The sequence below is a fragment of the Leptopilina heterotoma genome, unplaced genomic scaffold, assembly GCF_015476425.1.
Source record: "Leptopilina heterotoma isolate Lh14 unplaced genomic scaffold, ASM1547642v1 Lhet_32, whole genome shotgun sequence".
Classification (NCBI taxonomy): domain Eukaryota; kingdom Metazoa; phylum Arthropoda; class Insecta; order Hymenoptera; family Figitidae; genus Leptopilina; species Leptopilina heterotoma.
Window position 1 is genome coordinate 1,565,108 of NW_025111017.1, and position 24,489 is coordinate 1,589,596.

General features: G+C 30.7%; 2 protein-coding genes across 3 annotated transcripts; one reads left to right on the plus strand and one right to left on the minus strand.

The window, feature by feature from the left end:
- Positions 1-7,140: 7,140 nt before the first annotated feature.
- LOC122504828 lies at positions 7,141-8,556 on the minus strand. The gene is made up of 4 exons (XM_043616096.1): positions 8,464-8,556; positions 7,821-8,115; positions 7,692-7,696; positions 7,141-7,638 (listed from the first exon to the last, which is right to left on the minus strand). Exons 1-4 carry the CDS (start codon positions 8,554-8,556, stop codon positions 7,141-7,143), a joined length of 891 nt encoding a protein of 296 aa, XP_043472031.1.
- Positions 8,557-20,241: 11,685 nt separating this feature from the next.
- On the plus strand, positions 20,242-23,251 carry LOC122504795. 2 transcript variants are annotated; one of them, XR_006301865.1, is made up of 3 exons: positions 20,242-22,424; positions 22,531-22,861; positions 22,949-23,251. XR_006301865.1 is itself a non-coding variant. In XM_043616044.1 (2 exons), exons 1-2 carry the CDS (start codon positions 21,883-21,885, stop codon positions 22,541-22,543), a joined length of 555 nt encoding a protein of 184 aa, XP_043471979.1. In that variant the 5' UTR covers positions 20,242-21,882; the 3' UTR covers positions 22,544-23,251. The 2 variants fall into 2 exon arrangements, 1 of the variants encoding a protein (XP_043471979.1); XM_043616044.1 differs by having other exon boundaries at positions 22,531-23,251.
- The last annotated feature ends 1,238 nt before the right edge of the window (positions 23,252-24,489 follow it).

Consider the following 24,489-nt stretch of genomic DNA (forward strand, 5'->3'; position numbering starts at 1 on the left):
CAACATTTATCACTGTGAATGTGGATTTTATCATTTTTTAAGTTTTATGATGAATAATGATGAAATAGAATTATTTTCAAAATTTTACCTGTCTATTACATACACAAAAAGTATCATTTTTGACGAAAGGACAAAGTGCAAAAAAATATGTAATATGTTTCTGTGATCCTAAAAAACAATTAATATTAAATAAACAACCTAATAATACGTTTTTTACATTTTTTTAAAACTTTTTTAGTGAATTTTTGTACGGTGACCACCTTGGGGCCACTTTTTTAAAAGTCGAATTTTCAACTTTTTTTAAAAAGTGTCATAACTTTTTTTTTATTAATGAAATGAAAAAAAGTTTATGGTAGGAAGTTAGGTAATAAGATAAAGTTTCAAACGCCGTATTATTGACCTTTATATATAATTCCATTTGAAATCTACAGTCGTTCAAAAGATGGGTGACCACCTTAGGGCCCTCTCCCCTATATAATATATTTATTTATTTAAATCGATTTAGGTACATATAGTTCAACCATTTATTTCAGACTCATTAATCCTAATTTATTAACGCAAAAACAACAAAACAAATCACAAAGTGTAACATTAGTATATATTCAACTCGTTAACAACCGTAATAATGTTTATTTGATATATATTCTTCAACCAACTTAATATATTGATCATCACCTGTTGTATCACTATTACTATATCACTAAGATAACAAATTATTTCTAATTATAATTATATTCAACAAATTTTGCTGGCCGCTATGACCAAATTTAATTAAATTAGTTGTTCGACTACAATATTCATTAATTTGCAGTTAAATCTAAATTTTCAATTCGTTCAATAATTTCACGATTCACAATTCCGACTGTATATAAAATATAATTATCGTAGATAAATAAAACCCATCAGTAATCCTTTTTCTGCGTTTTCAATTAAAGTGTGTTTTTAGTTAGTACATTTTTCTGATTTATTTCATTTTATTTCCATATAACTCAATTAATAGTTATTAATCAATTATTTCTATTTACTATTTGGTTGTTTTATTAGGGTATGCAATGGTTAAGTAATTTATTCTCTCTTAATTAATTATATTATATTATTTTTTATTTACTTTATTTCACTTATTTATTATTAATTTTATTTATTTATTTTTTTTAATGTGTGGGGGGAAATCGATTGTTGAGTTTTCTTCCGTAGGAGTTGCTAAACTTTTCTGCATGGACAGAATGAATTCCTGTTTTGTTTGATTTAAATTTATTAGATCTTCAAACAACACCACGAGTCTGCGTAATACTTTGTTCATGAAGAGCCTCAGTGATTTCCCTCACTGGGTTCACACGATTATTATCATGGTTGTTTGATAATAACTTAGATTGATTAGCCTCAGGAGCCTGATTTTTATTTCGACTCTGTGAGGATACAGGAGGTGAATCCAGTGACCTCCGAGTCTCTTTTAAGGACAAGTCAGGATTTTCTGCAAAAAACAATCTTTTTGCTTCATCCCTATCACAATTTAATGTGTATTGTAATCTCAAAATATTGAAATCAAATTTAAAAATTGAACATTCCGAAGAGGTTGTAGGATGGTTTCCTTTACAATTTTTACAGGTAGGCATTCTTTGTTTGTTTGGGCACAAATGCACTGTATGGCGACCAGCGCAATACTCACAAGATGGGTATGTCGATCTGCATTGGTTCGATAAATGACAGAAACGTTGACAACGGAAACATCTCCTGGGTTTTGGAATGACTGGAGTTATTGGTGAGATGAAAGGACTAGAACTGTGCAAAATAATTCGAACTCGAACTCGGTTCGGTTCGAATTTTGCACAGCTCTAGAAAGGACCTATTTGAACATTTTTCGGAATTGTAAGCGAATTAAAAGTAAACTCAATTCGATTCAGAACGTGATTTTCATTATCAACTAATCTTTTGATCGATACTATCTCTTTTAAGTCTTTACTAGTCGAATTCCTTATTATATCCCTTATAGATCTATCAGGAAGAAATGCAACTGTAAAGCCCTTTCTTCGAATAAAAGAATCCGGAATATAAACCTTAAAGCCAGCGAGGATCAAATCTAAGGACTCTACCAAATCGTTGGCACTTTGCCAATTTTCACATTCTATCTTTAATTGATTTTTCGCGTTTCTCCATATTACCTTATTCCCTTTAATTAATGGGTTCAGAAGATCAATCACGCTCACAGGGTCTAATTTTCCTATATTCCTACCCTGTACTGTACTCTCCATTAACACAACATACGGGGATGGATTAGAGGGACCATACTTGATTAAAGAATCCACAAAAATCTCATTAAACCATTCCAAATCTGTAGACTCCCACAAAAGAATTTCCTGATCATTATGAGGATCAACAGGACGAACGGTCGGGTCAGGTGCCGACCCCGCTTGATCAACATCAGTCCCCTGACTATTATGATGATTCGCATCATCAGCAACCGCTCCAACCGTCCGTTTAAAGGAAGGGAAACTTGAAAAGGATTGTTTTGTTACTAACTTTTTTTATGTATGTTTGGAGGTTTCAGATGATTCGGAGGTTCCTGACTGATAGTTAACAGATCCTGTTCCAAAACACCAGCAGCAGTCAGTTGGAATGTTAAGTGTTCAAGCATAGTAGACTCCATTCTATCAAAGTTGTTTATTTTGAGCTCCTGTCGCGGTGAAAAGTTTTCACCTCCAGGATCTTCAATTGTGGATGAGATGGACCCCTCCTGTCGCTCATGAGTAGTATCCATTTATTGTATGTTTTCTAAAAAATTCCAAACTTGTTACTCGGGGGTTTTTGGGGTCGCTGATTACGAATCTGAAGTTACTTTTTAAGAAATTCAAAATGGCGGATCCAATATGGCGGACTAAATTTTAAATTTGATCAGATTCGTGTAAAGCTTGTTACTCGGGAGGTTTTTGGGGTTGCTGATTACGAATCTGAAGTTACTTTTTAAAAATTCAAAATGGCGGATCCAATATGGCGGACTAAATTTTAAATTTGATCAGATTCGTGTAAAGCTTGTTACTCGGGAGGTTTTTGGGGTTGCTGATTACGAATCTGAAGTTACTTTTTAAAAACTCAAAATGGCGGATCCAATATGGTGGACAAAATTTTTTAAATTTTATCAGATTCGCTCAAAACTTGTTATTGGGGGGTTTTTGGGGTCGCTGATTACGAATCTGAAGTCACTTTTTAGAATTTTAAAATGGCGGATACAATATGTTAGACTAAATTTTTAATTTGATCAGATTCGTTTAAAACTTGTTACTCGGGGGTTTTTGGGGTCGCTGCATACGAATCTGAAGTCACTTTTTAGAAATTCAAAATGTTGGATACAATATGTCGATTAAATTTTTTATATTTGATTAAAAATTGTTATTTGATTGAAATTTGATTAAAACTTGTTACCCGGAGGTTTTTGGGGTCAATGATTACCAATCTGGAGATACTTTTAAAAAATTTTATCTTCATACTGTTTTATAATGTAAATAAAGTAGAGAACCCGGTTATTACGATTCTGTAGGGACCGCGCTCAGAATGCGTCTTATGCGGGAAAACGTATTAGGCGGGAAATAAAATGTATGTCTTTAACTGCAGGAACCACCATAAATGAGCGTTTTAAGCGGGAAATCGTATTAAACGGGATCGTATTAACCGGGTTTTACTGTATATATTAAATAACCCAGTGGGCACAGGGACGTCTAAAAGACGTCTTAAAGACGTCCCTTTTTGTCTGCGGACGATTCGGGGACAATGATGGCAGTGTCTCTGAGTCATCAAAAAGACAACTAAAAGACGATCTATGTCTGGTCCAAAAGACGTCCAAAAGACGTCTAAAAGACATAAGAAAGGACGTCTAAAGTACGTCTAAAAGACGTCTTTTGGACGTCTAAAAGACATAAAAGGGACGTCTAAAAGACGTCTTTTGGACGTCCTTTTTACATTCCTTCAGATCTTAAATAAACATTTCTTTTAAAGACGTCTTTTGGACGTCTAAAAGACATAAGAAAGGACGTCTAAAGTACGTCTAAAAGACGTCTTTTGGACGTCTAAAAGACATAAAAGGGACGTCTAAAAGACGTCTTTTGGACGTCCTTTTTACATTCCTTCAGATCTTAAATAAACATTTCTTTTATAACATTTTCTAAGTTGAAATTCAGTAACATTCTATTAAATTTATTTTAAGTTTAATTTTATTTTTTCTAAAATGTGGAGAAATAATGAAAAAATTCCTACGAAGCTGGGATCGAACTCGGATACCTTGGGCTTGAAGCACTGCGCCTTAAGCACCTCAGCCGTTCAAGACAGATATGAACCTCTACAAAGTTAACGGTCTCACTTGTCAATGAAATAAATTTAACTTAGAAAAATTCCAATGAATTTCACATTCATAAATTTCTAAGTCCAAGTTGAACTTAGAAAATAATATTTTCTATTTATGAAAATTTTTCTATTTTCAAATGGTGAATGAAAAAGACGTATTTTAGACACCTTAAAGACATCTAATGGCCAAGACATAGAACATGAATAGGACGTCTTTAAGACGTCTTAAAGACGTCTTTTTGTACAAGTCCAAAAGACGTCCGCAAAAAGACATCCTTAGGACGTCTTTTGAACAAGTGTGCCCACTGGGAAGCTTGTGTATACTGTGGAAACGATTTAATTGATTCAAACCCGTTTTGGTTAAATCAAGTTTAAAAAATCTTTCCTCTGCAGTTTAACATTGTATTTATATTTGATTGAAATATATTTTTTCATTTAAAGAAATGATATATTTAATTCAAAGATAGGTTATGCTGAATTTTAAATTATTCATTATAATCCACTTTTAATCTTTAACTAAACAAAATTTTAAACTAATTTTTTATTTAAACCAAAACAGAATATATGGTCGAATTAATTATAACTATTCAAACAAATAATGCTTTTGAATCAAATCAGTAGACATTTTCTATGCATTATGATTAATCTTTTAAACTAATTTTAATGAAACAAAATTATCTAAAATAATTTATGTGTTTCATTAAAGTATAAGGTTTTCTCAGTGAAGAGTTTAACTCTAAGGTTTACAAGACATTTTTTTTTATTTATTAAATGTACTCGTGTATAATTTAAACAGGGTAAAATTTTATTTTGGAGAACTTATTACTTTATTAAATTATAGTAAAAAGTATGTATTTTGTAGAAATGAGGAGCAAGTTATCAAAACTTGATAAATCCATATTTTCTTATTTCGAGAAAATGAAACAAATGACTTTTCTCACATAACCACTACAGCAAATTTTAAATTAAAAAATTTGTATTAATTTATTTTTATAACAATGTTTTTATATTTAAGACGTTCTGTTTTTAATCAAACATTATCATAATTAAGTGATTTAAAGGTTTTAATAATGTTTTCTAATAAAAAAAATAACAATTATAAGTTATCTTGGTTATGTCAAAAAGTTTTTAAATTGAAAATTTGTTGTTAATAAATTTTTTTTCTTACATTTAACAGTGACAGGTCGATTTGTAAGGTCTTTAAAATATTAAATTTATGTTTATCTTAATTTTTTTAAAAATGGATTTATCAGCTTTTGAAAATTTGCTCCTCAAATAGTCTTCTAGTAGAATAATAACCAACATCTATTGGTTGCGATTCAAAAGAAAAATAACGTTTTTCAATAACGTTTTCACTGGATTGACAAATTAAAATATTTGTAAATAATTACACCAAGAAAATAGCAATCTTAATTTTAGAAAAACAATAGTCTTCTAATATCTTTAAAAGGGTAGTCTGGTGATCCAGCCTGAATTTTTTAAAGGTGACTTCAGATTCGTAATCAGCGACCCCTATAACATCCCGAGTAACAAGTTTTAAACGAATTTGATCAAATTAAAAATTTAGTCCGCCATATTGGATCCGCCATTTTAAATTTTTAAAAAGTAACTTCAGATTCGTAATCTGCGACCCCAAAAACCCCTGAGTAACTAGTTTTGAGCAAATCTGGTCAGATTTGAAAATTCTGAAAGTTTATTTATTTTTTTTGTTAGCATTTATTTATTTATAGTGCTATATTATCTAATAAAAATTTTTAATTAAAAAAGCCATACGGCTCGCTGTGCTTCGAAGGGGCTAAACAACGATTTGGACGTTCCTGATTATCTCCTAAATTAGAAAATTGAAAATCAGGATTCGCACTGATCCTGTCAGGTATAGTCGCAGGCAATTCCGAATTCAAAATCTTAGTAGATTCACGAGCAATATGAGCAGGTTTAAGGTTCCTAATGAAAGTTTGTTTATGAGTTCCCTCGATATCGATTTCAAAAACGCGGTCCGTACTACGATTTACAATTTTATAAGGTCCAACGTATGGACATTGTAACGATTTTTTTAAGGCGCGAACAATTCTCACGAAGACATGCGAGCAAGTTGCCAAATCCTTAGGAATACAAATTTTACGCTTATAATGATGAGTGACTGGGACAGGCTTAACGACACGAATATGATCTCTGAATTCGTTAAGAAAAGCACAAGGCTCGACAGAATGGTCATCCGGCAGGACGAACTCACCGGGAATTCGCAACACTTTACCGAAAACAAACTCTGCAGGAGATGCCCGACAATCTAAAACGGAGGTTCTTAATCCTAAAAAAACGATAGGAAGAGTTCGAGTCCAACCCGAATCGAAATGGCACATAATGGCAGCTATCCTGAGCGGGAGGTTTGACGTCGAGGTATAATGATGTGCACCATCGATTATTGTCCGGTACACACCATTAGAACTAGACTGTCGATAAACCGGTTGTACTCAGGAGAGGTTTTCTACAGTTTCCCTCTCCACTGGCGAGAAAACCCATTGGGTAGTCTAGGCAAATGCGAGTACTCCTAATTTCAAGACGTTCTGTAGGCGCAAACTTAGTATTAAGAAATACATTTATAAGAAATATTGTAAGAGAAATGTAAACACATTTGTATAGCTAGATAAGCTTAAGACGGGTGTATAAAACAAATAAATAAATAATGGCAGCTATCAGAGTCCTATGCCATCGTTCTACCATCCCGTTGAATGCGGGATGATAGGCAGAAGAGCGGACTCTGTAGCAACCTGATAATTGGTGTAGAGAAGAAAATAATCTCGACACAAATTAAGTGCCTTGATCGGTAGTTATTGTTTTAAGAGTACCGTAACGAGAAATCCATGTGTTGACAAAAGCGTGTGCGACGGTGGCAGCTTCAATATTCTTAATTGGAATCGCCCCGGGCCAGCGAGAGAAACGATCAATAAGAGTCAAACAATAGCGAAATTCATTGTCAATCGGGAGAGGTCCAACTATATCCATGTGAATATGTTCAAACCGCGATTCAGGAGCAACGAATTGAGCCGGCAAGACGATATTATGTCTTGAGATCTTAGCTCTCTGACAATCAAGACATGCCTTGCAAAACTTAGAAATTTGCTTGTGCATCTCAGGCCAAACAAAACGCTCCGAAAAATCGATTTCAGAAAACAATTTGATCAAATCAATCTTGGACAATGCGTCCGCAACAACATTATCCGATCCTGAGAGATGTTTGATGCGAGTGGAAAACTCCGATACAAAGGACAACTGACGCTGCTGTCGCGGTGATGATTTTTCAGTTTTCTGTTTGAATGCAAAAATAAGTGGTTTATGACCAGTAACAATTAGAAAATTACGAGAACTTAAAAAATAGAAAAAATATTTTATTGATTTGAAAATAGCAGTAAGCTGTCGGTCATAGGTGTTATAATTTTTTCTAAAAGATGTAAATTTTTTAGAAAAGAAAGCCAAAGGTCTCCAAGCACCTGAAATGAATTGCTCGAGAGCAGCTCCCATTCCGAAGTCGGCGGCATCGGTAATGAGTCTAGTTTCAGCGTCATGTTCAGGATGAAAAAGGAGAGCTACGTTGTCAATCTCAGTTTTAATTTTCTCAAAAGCGAAGTCAGCGTCAGGATTCCAGAGAATCGAAGTCTTGTCATTTTTCTTAGAGCTGGTCAAGTAAGCATTCAATGGAGCAAGAATTGCAGCAGCACCCCGGATACTACGCCGATAAAAGTTGGGAAGTCCTAAGAATCTACGCAATTTTGTAACGTTATCAGGCTTAGGATAAGACAATATGGCTTGAACCTTGTAACGTGAACTTTTTTACACGTTACATCCGAGTTAATAATTTGAGAAATTAAATTTAGGAGAAAATGGTCTTCTCCTGTTGGACACTTTTCTGCGTTAATCTCTGCTCTACGATCGACCACAATGATTTTGCGCTTATTATTATTTTTTTTGTTTACTGCATTATTTTTTTTCTATGTTCGCTGTGAGCTATTTTTGGACATTATTCTACACCACCGCAACTAAGGAACGATAGTAGTCTTGGAGGAGTTTCTGGCCCAACCATACATCACACTGGCTGTTCGATGCCCTGCTGGCTGTTTGACGCCGCACACTTACTCTCGATACACTTTGGCTGTTCGATGCCGCATTTTGGCGATTTGCTGCCGCACTTTGGCTGTTTGGTGCTTTGCTGGCAGTTCGATCTCGCATTTTATTTTGGGGTTGTGACGACCTTGTTTTTATCGTTGCCTATTTGGTGCTGTATCTTGGCCTGTGGATGCCGTATTTCGGCTGCTTTTGCCATATTTTGGATATTGGAGAGGATTTTAATATTTGGCTGTTTTCGCCTGTTGTTCTTAACACATCAAGTGGTTTGGTTTCGGACCAAATCCAATTTTGGAATTTTGACACGCACACCACTCACATGGATGAGCCACTTCCATATGCTGTTACCAGTTAATGTTGGGTGCACCAACAAGATTGCTTAATTTTGCTAATTTTGGTTATTTTGCTAAATTTGGTTAATTTCGGCAATTTTATTTTGTTAATTTTGCTAATATTTTGGAGTAGTAAGTTTTGCTAATTTTGTGGTTTGGTAATTTTTATTAGCATAAAAACTTAGTAGTCTTGCTAATTAAAATTAGTGCATTTATTTACGTATTTTGATTTGAATTAAAATGATTTTTGCAATTATTTAATTGCTGTAATTTTTCGCTTTTGTAATTAATTATATTTACTTAATTTAGTTCATGGATTAATTAGTCAATTAAATATTAGATTAGCTATCTAGTTATCGTTGTGGTCGATACTTCGAATTTATAAATTTTGAATTTAAATAACTTGCTATATTAATTACTATATTGCCGAATTTTTGTCATATTGCATTTACGTTCTACGGTTATTACTATTATTATATAGAATGGATGTTTGAATGATCAAAATAATTAATTTGCGTTTTGTCGAATTATATCGTTTTGAATTTGAATTGTTTTGCCGCCACGGCGCTGTCACGAACTATTGGCGCGCGCGAGCACCGTAGGTTTGGTTGGGCTCGTCATTAGACGCTACCGGCGAATCTACGAAAAAACGTGCTCGATACACTTGCGAGAGCACTCACAGAGATTAGAATTGTGAAAATTTGATTGTCATTCGCTGCGTTTGTAAAGAAACAAGTGTCCAACACGAGGAACTTCGTCGTTTGTGGGTCTTTTGAGAGCCGTAGCTGATTTACATTTGTTTGGTGAGTCGATACTCAATTATGTAAAGATTCACATTCTCATTTTTTATTTATATTGCTGAATAAAATGTTCTTCTTTGCATAGAGAATGTGGATTTTACACTTTTCCTTTCGAAATGACGCCACTTTTGACCTCGTGGTTTCTTAAGTTCTTTTGCGGTTTTAAAATAGTCTAAAATGACTTAACTTGATTTTAATAAATAATAATGGTGTTCATTTCGAATCATTACTTTGATTATTGTGTGTAAAATGTATATTCTTGAGTTTGAGAAATTTCGTGATGCCTCGTGTAGCGACCTTTTTCTTTTTTGCATAGTAAGTTTTCAAAATGTCGCGTTTTTTTTGAGTAGAATTTAATTTTCGTTAGTGATGATTTTCCTTTGTAAAATAAAGTAGATTATCATGATTTTTTTTGTAATCATCCACGTTATGATTTTTTAGTGTAGAATATTGCCGATATTTTGTGAAATATTTTAGTTTAGCGGAAATGAATATTTTGTGAATTTCGCGTTTCTATTTCGAATATTTTGTTAGATCGTTTGGTGCGAAACCTTGGTTGATTTTGCCGTTCTAAATTATCGAAAATGGCCCGAAATTATATTTTATTAATTCGTTGTGGAAATAATATCATGGTAAAAACCTTTTTTTTTGTAAATAGCCGAAGGTTAGTTTGAAATACAATTTTGTTAATAGTTATTGATTATGATTTGATTTTTTTGTGGCGAATATACACTCCCATCAAAGCCCTATGCCCAATGCTTTCCCTGTTTTGTGTTGAGTTAGCTAGAGTAAATTTGTGACGTGCCGGTAAATTGTATTTGAACCACATTCGTTTGATTAAAAATTTATTTTGAGAATTTGCTTGATTAATTCGGGTATTTTGAGTTTTTTTTGGTGACGAATAGTCTTAGAGGAATTAACCTGGTGGTCTTGTTTCCTCAAGACAAACTATTGGATTATTTTTGGTGGTGACGTTGGCTCATCGGTGAGCCTGGCGCCCAACTTCTCTTTTTTTGTTAAATGGTTCAAATACAGTTCCGAAGGTGAGTTGCATATATCTCTGAACAGCAAGGGATTGCAATAAAATAAGAATTTTACAGATTTTGTTGATTTTGAGACTTTCAATTTTGAATAGTTTTATTGTTGAATATTTGTGTAATTACCACTATGTGCCATTGTAAAATTATTATTTTTTTCTCTCACAACCTTTACAGTTGTAGGTCGCGAACCCTGATGATCAATAAAAAAACCGAGAAACTCCAACTCCGACCTTCCGAATTGACACTTATCAAAATTAATTTGCAAACCAAACCGTTTAAGACAGGAGAAAACCTCATCAAGATGACACTTATGTTCGTCCAAGTTAGACGAAGCAATAAAAATGTCATCGTTATAAACAAAGACATACTCCAAATCGCCAAGTGCTTAAGAAATGTATCTCTGCTCAGTGACTGACTGAACTGAGACGACGGAAGTCACCACGCGGGCGCCAATCTCCATTTTTCTTAAGAACCATATTCATAATTCATAATTCATAATTTATTTATTTTGTCCCAGGCAAGCCACAAGAACAATAATTAAAATACAATTTTCAGCAAAAATAAAAAATTCAAAATATACATTATGTTCATAAAAGAAAAAACACACATAAAAATAATATTCATAAAATATTTTCAACAATGATAAACAATCTTCAATATTACACTCACAAAAAATTTTAACAATGGCAAGAGTCATAATAACAAGATTCTACTCATCCAATAAAAATAAATATTTATATAATCTAAGCTTAAAAATTTTTGGACTTTCGATAGTAGTAATAGAGCCCGGAAGAGAATGCCACAAATTTATTGCAGTTATCATAAAAGAATTATAATATCGTTCAGTTCTATGTGATGGTATCCTAAATAAATTAGGACACCTCACCTCTCTCGAAGTAACATCGTTTCTAAAAATAAATTTCTCATATACAAATATAAAGGTTTTTTAGTATACAGGATAACCTGTGTAAAACAACCAACAAGCCAAAGTGTTCTTTTCCTAACACTAAGCCATCCAAGTCTTAACCTATATGGTGTTACATGTTCATCCCTCTTTAAGTTGAATATGAATCTTATACATGTATTAAGAAGCTTCTTAAGTTTTTGATTTAATTCATCAGTTAAATCATTATAAACAGCGCAACAGTAGTCAAAATGAGGAAAAATCAACGAAGTAACAAGTTTTATTCGAATGTCAACAGTAAGAGCTCCTTTATCCCCCTTAAATTGTGACAAGGTTGCATAAACACTTTTACAAATTTTACCAACTTGCTTGTCCCAACAGAGAGTCGGTCTAAATATAACACCCAAATTCTTAACTGAATCAACAAAAGGTATGGTAATATCATTAATCCTAATTAATAAGTTACCATCTAGTTTGATATTATTTGTATACCAAGTTGATCCAATTATCATATAAGTTTTATCAGTATTTACTTTAAGAAAATTTGTTGATGCCCAATCTAGTACCGACTTCACATCTTTATTTATTAAAGCCAGATTTTCGTTTAAATTATCTAGACTAGAATGAATATAAATTTGTAAATCGTCCACGAAGTACATATGTTTAGAGTATTTTAAAACATCCCTTAGGTCATTCGTAAAAAGGTTAAATAATAAGGGACCCAGCACCGATCCCTGAGGTACTCCCGTTCCAATATTTCCCCAATATAAAAATTCCCCCCCTTGGTCCACAACAGCCTGCATTCTCCCAGACAGATATGAAGCAAACCATCTTAAGACAGAATTTGACAATCCAAAAGATTTAAGTTTCAATAGCAAAAGAGTATGAGGCACCATGTCAAAGGCCTTACTAAAATCAAAGAAAACAATTATTGTGACCATCCTTTGATCAATTGCTTTACATACATCATCCTGTTACGTCCCAAAAAAAAATAATTTTAAGGTTCGTAATGATACTTTTATTTAATTTTATTTATTTTAAGCCTAGACTTGCGTCCAATAGCTTGGGAATAATTTCAATGATTATTTCTCTTATTTGATTCAATTAATGAAGAAACGACAAGAATTTTAATAGACACGATTCCATACATTCACATAAGACGTATGTAATTTGTAAAATAAAGATTTTAATAAAAACTATTCCATACATTCACATAAGACGTATGGAATTTTGTAAAATAAAGATAATTTTTAAAGAAGGTAGGAAAAGAAAGAACACCGCAAAATTAATTTGTTACTCACTTTTTAATAACACTTTAAAGATGTTTTTCAGTTGAAATTGGAACTGGAAGCAGAGATAAAGTCGATCTTGGATTCTTCTTTTATTATTTTAATTTATAATTTGAAAATAGAATTAGAACTTGAATATAGAACTTGAATAAAGAACTTGAATATAGAACTTGAAAATAGAATTTGAATATAGAACTTGAATATAGAACTTGAATATAGAACTTGAAATTAGAATTTGAACTTGAACTAGAACTTGAGGAGAACTCTAAGTTATAGTTGATGATTGTTCAAGAACTGAATTTTCCTTAAGGAACACGGGTATTTATGTCAATGTTCCCACTACTGATTTTCTTAAGGGAGGAAAATTTAGGGAGGAAAAGGTTGTAGAAAGGGAAAAAGAGGTTGGTTAATTTTGGATTGGTCCCATTTTTAGGGGTTTATCGCGTAGGAGGATCTTTTAAAAGGGTCTGAGTCTGACCTTCCTCAACTTCATCTCCCCTTCCAACTCCAATTTCTAGAATTTACAAAAATGGTTATTTTCCTTAAATTTAACATATTTCTGATTTTTACATATTTTATACAATAAAAATTGAATATTTTGTTTATACATTATTTGAAATTAATGATTATTAATGTTAATAACAATAAAATAGTTAATTAAAGAATTTTACAATTAATTCGATGTAAATTACACAATTTAATAATTATTTAGTCAATTTGTTAATTAACAAGATATTTTGAGGTTAACTGTTAATAAATTGTTTAAAAGGTTATTATTGTTAATGTTAATAACAATAAAATTGTTATTTGTAATAATTAAATCTATAAATTGATAATTGTTGTATTATTTAAAGAAATGTTATAATAATTTTAATAAATTTGTTAATTAACTTATTGTTTAAATATTTATTGTTTAAAAATGTTTAAAAATTATTATTACTAATATTACTATTAATAAAATTAATAATTTTGATTAATTTATAACTGATTCAGTGAATATTCGGTTTATTAGTTTTACTAATTAATAGTTAGTTAATAATTATTTTAATTTGTTAATGAACAATTATTTAATTTTTACTTTATGAACAATTTATTAAAAATACTCTATTAATTAATAAAACTAATAGTTAAGTCTATCATTTAATTTTTATTAGTAGAATATTAATTATTCATTATTTAAATAATCACTGTTTATTAACAATTTATTTTTAATAATTGATTTTTATTATTATTTTATTTTATTAAGAAATCTGGTTTTTAAAATATTAAATTTTGGTTAATTATAGTAATACTTATTGATATAATTATTTATAACAATCATTTATTAAACAATTAATAATTATTAATATTAATTTGAAATATTAAAATAAGATGTTTAAAAAAAAATCATATTTCTGTAATTTTAATATTTCGTATATATCTATATATACGTGTACAGTACATAGCCAGATGCTCACTTTCTCTTTTACTATATGTATATATATAGATATACAGTGCGTCAATAGCCATTAAAGGTACCTTTTGAGAGTTTTCGACAAACGGGGACCGCTCTCTCTTTTACTATAGGCATATACCTATATATATACATAGATATGACTCTTAAGGGTTCTATTCAAACGGGGCCTTAAGTGTTTTTGGCCATCTGGAAACTATCGTATATGATGTCTTGTTTGGGGTATTTATCGCACTTAGACTAAAGTGTTGATTTTTGGGATTTTCTAAATTTATGGCGCTATAGAATTTTACGATAATTTTTATTTAACAAGATTGGAAAATAGCAATGTTTATTTTGGGGATTAAGATTTCGAGTTTGAGAAAATTTTATAACCCATAAATTTATATTATCCTAAAGAATTTTGTTTCTTTAAATGTGTTTGTTTCTTTACATATGTTTTGAGTCCTTAAAGGTAGATAATAAAAAAAAAAAAAGAATTTAAACAGAGAAAAAAAGGAAGAGAGAGATAGATATATAAGAAATAGTAAAAGCTATTCTAAAAACATTGGTTAAATTCACGGGACGTTAAAATCCGTTAAACTAACCAAAAGAGTCTGGGTGCTGAAACCTATTCTGTAGCCTGACTGAAAAGGGCTCAATGCATCATTAGACTCAATATAATCTGTCAACTGATAATGTACCATTTTCTCAAGAACCTTAGACAAAGAACACAGTATAGCAACAGGTCTGTGATCCCCAGGCTGCTGCGGAACCTTCACTTTAGGCACTGGTTTAATAATAACCTTTTTCTAGTCATCCGGAAAAATAGATGTCTGCAAGGACAAATTGAAGAGATCAAGCACCCGAGAAAACAACGCCGGCATTCCCTTCATAATTGCACTTATTGACAGTCCATCAATTCCTTGCGCTTCAGTTTTAATACTGTTGAAAGCCTCAAGCAACTTAGAAGGACATATATCTTTAAAATAAAAAAGAGTGTCATAAAACTCATCATCATCCACTACATTTAAGAGATAGGAGGGTGTAATATTGAAGGACGAGTTTCCACAAACAGATAGAAAATAATCATTGATTTCATTTACATTAAAAAGGAGAGGAGAATCGTTTTTTTTACTCTTAGCAAGACCAATACGTCTTAGTTCCCCCCATAGTTTTTTCGAATCATTAACACCCTTTAGCCTGCCAGCGTTGTATTTATCACGCGCTTCCCTCATCAATAATTTTACTCTATTTCTTAGTACTTTATATTCACCTCGCTTTGATTCACCACCAACTCTCTTCCAAGCTCTAAAAGCAGAATCTCTTTGCCGTAAAAGACCACTAATATCTTCCCAGCAAACACGTTACGTAAGTGTTACATAACAAATAAAGCACCTTGTTATGTCTCACTGTGACAATATTGTTATGTAACAACTACATAATGAGATAGTAACAATATTATATAACACTGTTACTGAATGGTGATATAATAGTTACATAATTTTTTCAAATAACTATTATATAACTGTGTGATATATTCATTACATCACAGAGTGATAATTTTTGTCTTGTTAGATTGTTCTCTAATTGTTACATAACTGTTACGAAACTGTGTGACATAACAGATACATAATTTTGTTATAATTAATAAAGTAGGTTACATTATTATATCACACTGTGACAATATTATTATGTAACCATTATATAATGAGATAGTAACACTGTTATATAACACTGTTACTGGATGGTGATATAACAGTTACATAATTTTTTCAAATAACTATTATATAACTGTGTGATATATTCATTACATCACAGAGTAATAATTTTTGTCTTATTGCATCGTTCTCTAATTGTTACATAACTGTTACGAAACTGTGTGACATAATAAATACATAATTTTGTTATAATTACTAAAGTAGGTCACATTATTATATCACACTGTGACAATATTATTATGTAACTATTATATAATGAAATATTAACACTGTTACTGGGACGTGATATAACAGTAACATAGTTTCATAACATACGTATTATACAACAATGTGATACATTCTTTTAAACTGCACTTAAATAAATAATAGGCAGAATGTGTTTTTTACATAGGCAATTTTTTCCTAAAAACAAAAGCAATACACGCAAAGCAATTGCTTATTCTTTTTAAAAAGAAATTTTTGCTTTAGTTCCTAAGGTTAACATAACAAGGCAAATTTTAATTTGAATATTTAGAGAATACTATATTAAATAATAAATTTATTTATTCCAATATTCACAACTAATCCAATGAAGAGATTAAACCTTATAAACAGAATTAATATTATATATATATATTCATTTTTACTATCGTGAATATAATGATAATGTATTTTTATAGTTTATTATTTAAAAATTAAAAAATTATATTTTACATTTTTATTAATTATATGTGACGCGATTTGAAGAAAGGGAACTTAGAAGCAAAAAATTGTAGGCTATGTTTGCAATTTTTTAAATGAAAATACAAAAAAGTAACAAAACCGTCAATATAAATAACTGACATTTTAAGTCTTTATTACAACTAAAATATTTAAAAACAAATTATTTAAATAGCAAACATGTTCTGTAACTGTTACGTAACATTTCTGTAGTAATAAGAGCTAAATTACGTAACTGTTATGTAATTTTTATGTAACATAAAAGTAACAATGTTCTGTAACTGTCGTTACAAAATTGTTACGTAAAATTGTAGTCTCTCTGTTACGCAATAAAATTATGTAATTGTTACATAACTGTTATGTAACATGAAACACTATTTTATAATTATTGTTTCGAATAAATATTTTTTATTATAAATCTAGTTTAACTGTTTAAGTTTATTAATTTACAATAAATTATTATTAATAATTATTATCAGTATTATTTATTATAATTATTAATGTCCAAAACTTTTAAAGAAGTATACGTAAAAGTAAAGTGGGGTGAAGAAGCCGACTTTTGGAACATTTTACGATATTTAATATATCACTCACTTTTAATTTTATTTAAAATTTTTTAACGTACTCTGAAAAGTTTGTCTATTAAAAATTTAAAAAATATCTTAATTTTTTTTGTAAAAAGTTGTCAGAAATTAATAAAGAAAAATTTTTATTTGAACAAATTTATTTAAAATTAATTTAAAGTTTATAACTCTCAAATTTTATGTGAAGAAAAATAGAATTTTCAGAATAAAATAAAAATTTGTAATCCCGATTAGTATAATTGTAATCGTTTCTTTTTGTTACTCACATGTGTGTGACATTGTTATGTAAATGCTACAAAATTGTTACTTATATGTGTGTAACATTGTTACGTAAATGTTACAGAATTGTTACTGAACACTGTGACTAATGTGTGGTAGATATTTTTATTAACACGTTAATCGTATATTACAAATAAAAAAATCACAAGTTTGTCTTTGTTACGTAATAGTTACATAACAGTAAGTAACAGAATATACGGCACTGCAGTTGATATAGTAGATTAGGAGAATTCTCATCCAGCCTTCAGTGGCCGTGCGGTTTAAATGCGTTGCGTCGGGTCGTCAAGGGCGGGGGGACGTGAGTTCGATCCCACATGCGAGCGGATATTTTTCATTCTAAGCGTTATGTAAAATAGTAAAATTACTATTTAATCTGTATATAAGTGTTGTGAAATGTGAATAAAATAAACTTGTGAACATGTTTATAAATAATATTAAAGATCTGTAAAAAAATCAAGTTTAAAAAATGTACTAATTAATAAATCAGTTTTTTACTAAAATTATTTTTGGATATTACCATGTCAAATGGCATTTGTTATTATCTATTGAATAAAAATAATAACAATAATTTTCACGTAGGTCATAATAGTGATGTTACAATTATATAACAAGCTCATCAAATTATGTAACAGAATCTCATAATTGTGATATAATAATAAGTCACAACGTGATATAAGTGTGATATAACAATTATGTAACATATTTACATAACTGTGATATAATAATAAGTCACAACGTGATATAAGTGTGATATAACAATTATGTATCAAATTCTTCTAATTATGTAACATATTTACATAACTGTGATATAATAATTAAATATCACGCTGCAACATAATTGTTATATCACCCTTCTTGTAACAATTATGTAACTGTGACCCTCATGTTACGACATTTCGTGTCACATGTTCATATCATGTTATATCACGTGTGATATTCTGTGACATAACTGTTACATAACTGTTATGTAACAATGTTTGCTGGGTTCATTCATCCAATGACATACTTTTTCCCTGTTTACATTTTTACACAGAGGGGCATGCTCATCTAGCGCCTTAATAATAACATTAAAAATAAAAGATTGTTTATCATCAACCGAGTTTAATTGATAAAATTCAGACCAGTTAACAGTATCCAAAGTAAACAAAAAAGCATTATCATCAATCTGTGACAAATTTCTATAACCTTTAGTTGGGCATGATTGTTTTTTAAAATTCCATTCATAAGATATTGATATAAGATCATGCCCATCAACAAAAGGAACATTTGATTGAAAAATCCCCTTCAATTTATCCTCCTCATCTACCACAAACAAATCTAGCCAAGATTCAGAATGAGAAGTATGGTGCGTTGAAGCAAATGGTACAATAAATAAATTTAGGGATTCAAAGAAATCTCTAAGATAATTTGAGTCATTGGATGACTTACTGAGATCATAATCAAAATCGCCACAAATTGTAACATTATCATAAGAATTATAAAATCTATTAAAATTGTTTTCAAAATCATCCAGATTCTCCCCACCAGGTCTTCTATAGACCACAGCAAAAAACAAAGGTTTAAGATTAGGACTGGAAACTTCAATGAAAACATATTCTGGTTTATTATCAAATTTTTCAGGAGAAGATAATAACACCCTATAATTAAGATCTGCACTTACATATATTGCCACCCCACCCCCCCCCTTTTACCCAATCTATCTCTTCTGATCAAATTGAAACCATAAAGATTAACAATACTATTGTCAATTTCACCATTTAACCATGTTTCACTAAGTGCAACTATATCATACTTATTTACTAACAAATGAGAACGCAGGAGATTAATATTTGACCTAAGTGAATTGATATTGATATGACAAACTTGTAAAGATCGGTCAAAAGTTTGACCAGAAGTAGCAGCAACAGCCGTTGATACAATTCCAGATGTAGAAGGCTGAGTTGATACAGATGATAGTCATTCCCTCAAACTTTCTAGATCTTCAATAGAGTGAATACATATAATATCCTCCTTATCCTGACGTCGTACAAAAATTGTGCCCTCTTTATGCCAAACGTATTTGTAGTTGAGCTGTTTAGCCTTATTTCTAGTTTTTATTAAAAGACTATAAAAGTTAGCAGGTAAATATTCATTTATATAGACTCGTGATTTCTCCAACTGTGGGAAAATTTCAGTTGAAAGAAGTTGCTTTTTGTTCTTCATGGAGAGAGAAAATAAAGTCATTTTTTTGTTACGTTCCGAGCAAGAGCGAGGCTTTTAAATGAAATTAAATAATTTATTTAAAATAGATTTTAAAACCAGTTAGCTGATTAATCAGGTTGGTAAAGCCTGATCTTTATTTTTATTGTAGGATCGTGATCACCTGTCAAAACTATGGGCTTTGCGTTAATAACAAGATAAATATTCCTTTTATTTAATTTATTGTTTATAGTAAGAAGAAAGTTACAATTGTTACAAATTGTTACTTACGTTTAATTACAGATTCGTTGACAAAATTATCGCAGGGTTGTTATAATTGGTTTTCTTGTTTTGAACTCGTTTCAATTGAATGAAACTGAAAGTTTGTTTTATTACACTTGTGTAATATTCACAACTTTATAACAGTTTTTGTGCTAAAATAACAGTTTCACGTTTTCTAAGTGTTAAATTATTTATCTTGCACCTTTTTAGGGGAAAGAAACTTGTTTCTAAATGACAAATAATTATAACTTGCACCTTTATGGAAAGAATTAGTGAAATTTATACTATTAATTATTAATCACAAATACGACAGTTAAAATAGCAAAATTATCAACTCTAAGTGTTAAATTATTTGTCTTGCACCTTTTTAGGGGAAAGAAACTTGTTTCTAAGTGATAAATAATCTAACTTGCACCTTTTTACGGGAAAGAATACAATAAATCGCGTTTTAACCGAAGGGTCGCTCTACAATGATACTGTCCGCACTGAACTACACCGGAACTTTTGACAATCGTTCTGCTTTTTACAGCAGCTTATATAGTTTCTAATCTAATGCATTTTGGGGATGTTAAGTGGTGGAAACATTTTGTTTTGGGTGTTTTCACCACGCGCCGTTTTAGACACGTATACCATGCACCGTTTTAGTCACGTACGCCATGCACGATTTCAGGCACGTACGATATGTAATATGATCTTTTTATTCTATTATATCTTCATTTTATTGATTATTTAATTTTATAATTGCTAATAGATCCATTATTCGTCCAATTCAAACATCGATATGCATATTTAGTTCATTAATCGAATCAACAATCGATAATCGATTAATCGATTGTCGATAATCGATTTATCTCTGATTCGATCAATTTGAATGTATTTATATTTACAATTTGGTGATAATGTTACACATCGACAACTGAACGAACCAATAAACCAATTACCAATTAATTTTATTAATATTAAGTATATGCATTATGAATGCGTTTATTCTTTTTATATTTTCTTTTTATCATGCGTCATCTCTTTCATTCATGGCCTTACACTTGTCGTAAAAACATAGTTCGTAGATTCATCTTACTCTTTCATTCATATGAGTAGTAACAAGTGTTAATGACTCACATGAATGAAATATTAAAATATTTAATTATGCTTTTCTATTTTTATGCTTTTCTAATTTGAAATATAAAATGACAATGTAATATTTTTAAATTATGTTTTTAGGCATGGCTAATGTTACATTTATAATATTATTTAATTGATTATTTAAAGAAATTATTAAATTTATGAAAAATATATAAGTTTTGAAATATGTCGGGATATAACAGTCCTCCCTCCTTAAATTGTTCATCGTCCTCGATGGACATGTACTTTTAGTACATAAATTTTTCATAAATTTTACAATTTTGCTTTTTAATTATAAAAGATGTAATGTTGCTGACGAAGAACATTTTGAGTTAAGTGTAATAGATAAGTGTTTAAATTATACATCATGTGCAGTACGTGTTCAAAATTGAGAATGGCGAAGAAGAAGGTAAGTTGTTTTCAAAACATGGTTTCTCGGGTATCCCTCGGTCCAACTGAGTTGTTCAAAATCGTGAGAATCTTCATGCTCATCAAATTTTTGACTGATGATATCAGGATCTGTCGTCCCCACTTATACTGTTGAAGTCCTTTGTAATTAGTTCTTCATTAGCTATGAGTGATAACAGTTCAGTTAGTGACGCTTCCACGGTTGATTTGGTTGATTTTTATGTTCAAACAATGAGACCAGTTCCTCTATTGTTAAATCGAGATGTTTCTCATGGTAATAGTGTTTTTTGATTAGTTTTGTTTTGTTTTAATTTGTGTGTGTTTTCATTGTTTCCTTTTTTTTTTATTCTTTATTTATAATATGAGTGATTCTATTGAAGAGATTGACAATGATGTGTCAGATTATGTGGACTTATTTGATCTCAATGTTCTTGAACCATTGAGAAATACTGATAACATTCAAGCAACTGTGATGCCACAAGTGGAAAATGTGACAGTTAGGGAAATTGATCCTGTTCCTTCTACTTCAAGATCAGAAGGACATTGGCACGCATCGAATATTCCAATAGATGTTCCGATAATTCCACAGTTGGATCATTTATTGACTGCTAACGTATCCAGACAAAGACTTATAGGACTACGCATGGTGGAATTGGAAGAACGTATGGGCATTTTTCAATTTGCTATATGGAAAATGCCTGTCGAGGGAGCAGCAGAAACAGTGCGTCGTTTGATTAGTGATATCACAGGCATTGAATATTCTTTAAATGAATTTATAATTGTGAGTGCCTTAGACGCGAATCGACAAGGTGTTTTAGTGCGTGTCTCGACTGCTAGTTTAAAACAATTAATTTTTAACTGTAAAATGTTGCTGATATTCCGGGGATACAATATTGACTATTTGTGAATATCAACTTTTCTTTCTTAATATGTGTATATGTGAGTGTGCTTAATACGATGTTAGTTTTTATTATATTTCACCCCTGTTTGTTTACTTTATTGTTTGCAGATTTTCTCAATAGTGCCTTTTCTCGTCGGCCCTTCAAAATAGAACTATTGGCTCAAATAATTTTTGGCGTTACTGAATTACACAGGATATCCCGGGAAATAAAAGAGTTAAGATGTTCCCGAGGATTTATTCCAAATTATCGGATGATAAGATGTCCTGACTCGCAGCTGAAAGTTGTTTTTCGCAAGGTGTCAGCCTCTTGGTCGGTGGTGAAAGGGGATTCGAGGAAATCGAGAAAATTGAAAACTTTTAAGTCGAAATTGGAAAAAAGATTGATGCGTTTGGTCACAGCCCTTATTGTATCATCACAAAATAGGACGAATCTCATAAGGTAATTTATGAATCTATATTTATTTCTTCTCTCTCATTTGTGAATTATTTGAAATTTTATAGATCGTGTTTTCTCCTTTTATTTCAGTTTGCGGGGTAAAAACGGACGTTTCTGTCGTTGTGGAAAATTCGTCTTGATAGATCGGAGACATTCGATATGTGCTTGTGGTGGTGACGTCGCAATCCTAACGAGGGTTGAATCCGATGAAGAAGAGATAGACGTAGTGAATTAATTATTACGAATTATTTTATATATATAATTTTATACACAAACCTATACATATTCACAAACATGCACACATATATATACTTTCTAACAATAATTCATTTTATAATAAATTTATTTAACGTGACATCATCGGTGTTTTACTTTGTTTCCTTGTGTCTTTTGATCCCTTTTTATTGATTTTGAATTCTAAATTTCATTAATTATTTAATAATCATTTAAAACTTATTTAATTACTCAAATTAATATTATCTATTATTAATATCAATATTTATTTATCAATTATAAATGTTTTCTCTTTTATTTCAGAATTTACTTTAAACTATTAATTATGTACTATAAAATATTTCTTGTTATGTTTACTAGTTATTGCGTTGATAAATTGTATAATTGACTTTTTATTATTTTCATTAAATATATACCTATATGTATATATATATATATTTCATATACTTCAATTTAAATTTTTATTAGTTCTATGATCGATTAAATCGATTATTTTCGCTCAGTTTCAAGAAGAAAGTATCCGAGGAGCATGAATATGCAGGGAGTATGTTCATGTGTTCGAGCGGAGATCGAGAGACTTCAACGCTTAGTTAAATGGTGAAGTCGGCCTTGAATTTCTATGCGGCCAGAGTCCCATTATTCCTTACCCTTTTGAATTTATTTCATCGTAATTTACCGTAATTTAAATAATAATAAAATTTTTAGTTTCATTATACATTGCCGCTAATAAAACATCAATTCAATCATTTTTATTTTATTTAATTGCCTAGTTGAACGTAATAATTGGTAGTAAAAGATATGTTGAAATTTTAAACTAATTATCTGTTTTGTTATTTTATTTTCTCATAATTTCATTCATTTAATTAATTATTGTCTTTATTAAATTGATAATTAATAACAATAATCAATAATATTATAAATTTTATGAACGAAAAACCTTCATTTGTTAATAAGACTTAAAATCATTGATATTTTTAATTATTTATTGATTTACTTGTGAATAATTGATACGACACCTAGTGGTGCTTAGTTTTGTATTGATATTTTAATAATAATCGATTATGGTTCGATAATATTGAGACCATCTGTCGAGAATCGTATCAAGAATTCACGTATACTAAGAGTGTAAGCGACATCGGGTTGTGCATGAGCTGGAGACTTTAATGCCGCTCGATCTTGCTTACCGTATAAGAGAGGCGTGGGACTGTCTATACAATCATTGGGAAGGAGGCGTGGGCCTGACCACACACTGTGTCGCGAGAGATCCTCCTACACTTTCATGCTTCTCTGATATCTTCAGCTCAACGTTGGGACTTTTAACGCCATTTATTATTAACAATAACTGTTAATAATAGCAAAGGCTAATGTATTAATCTATTGTCTACCCTTTTACACAT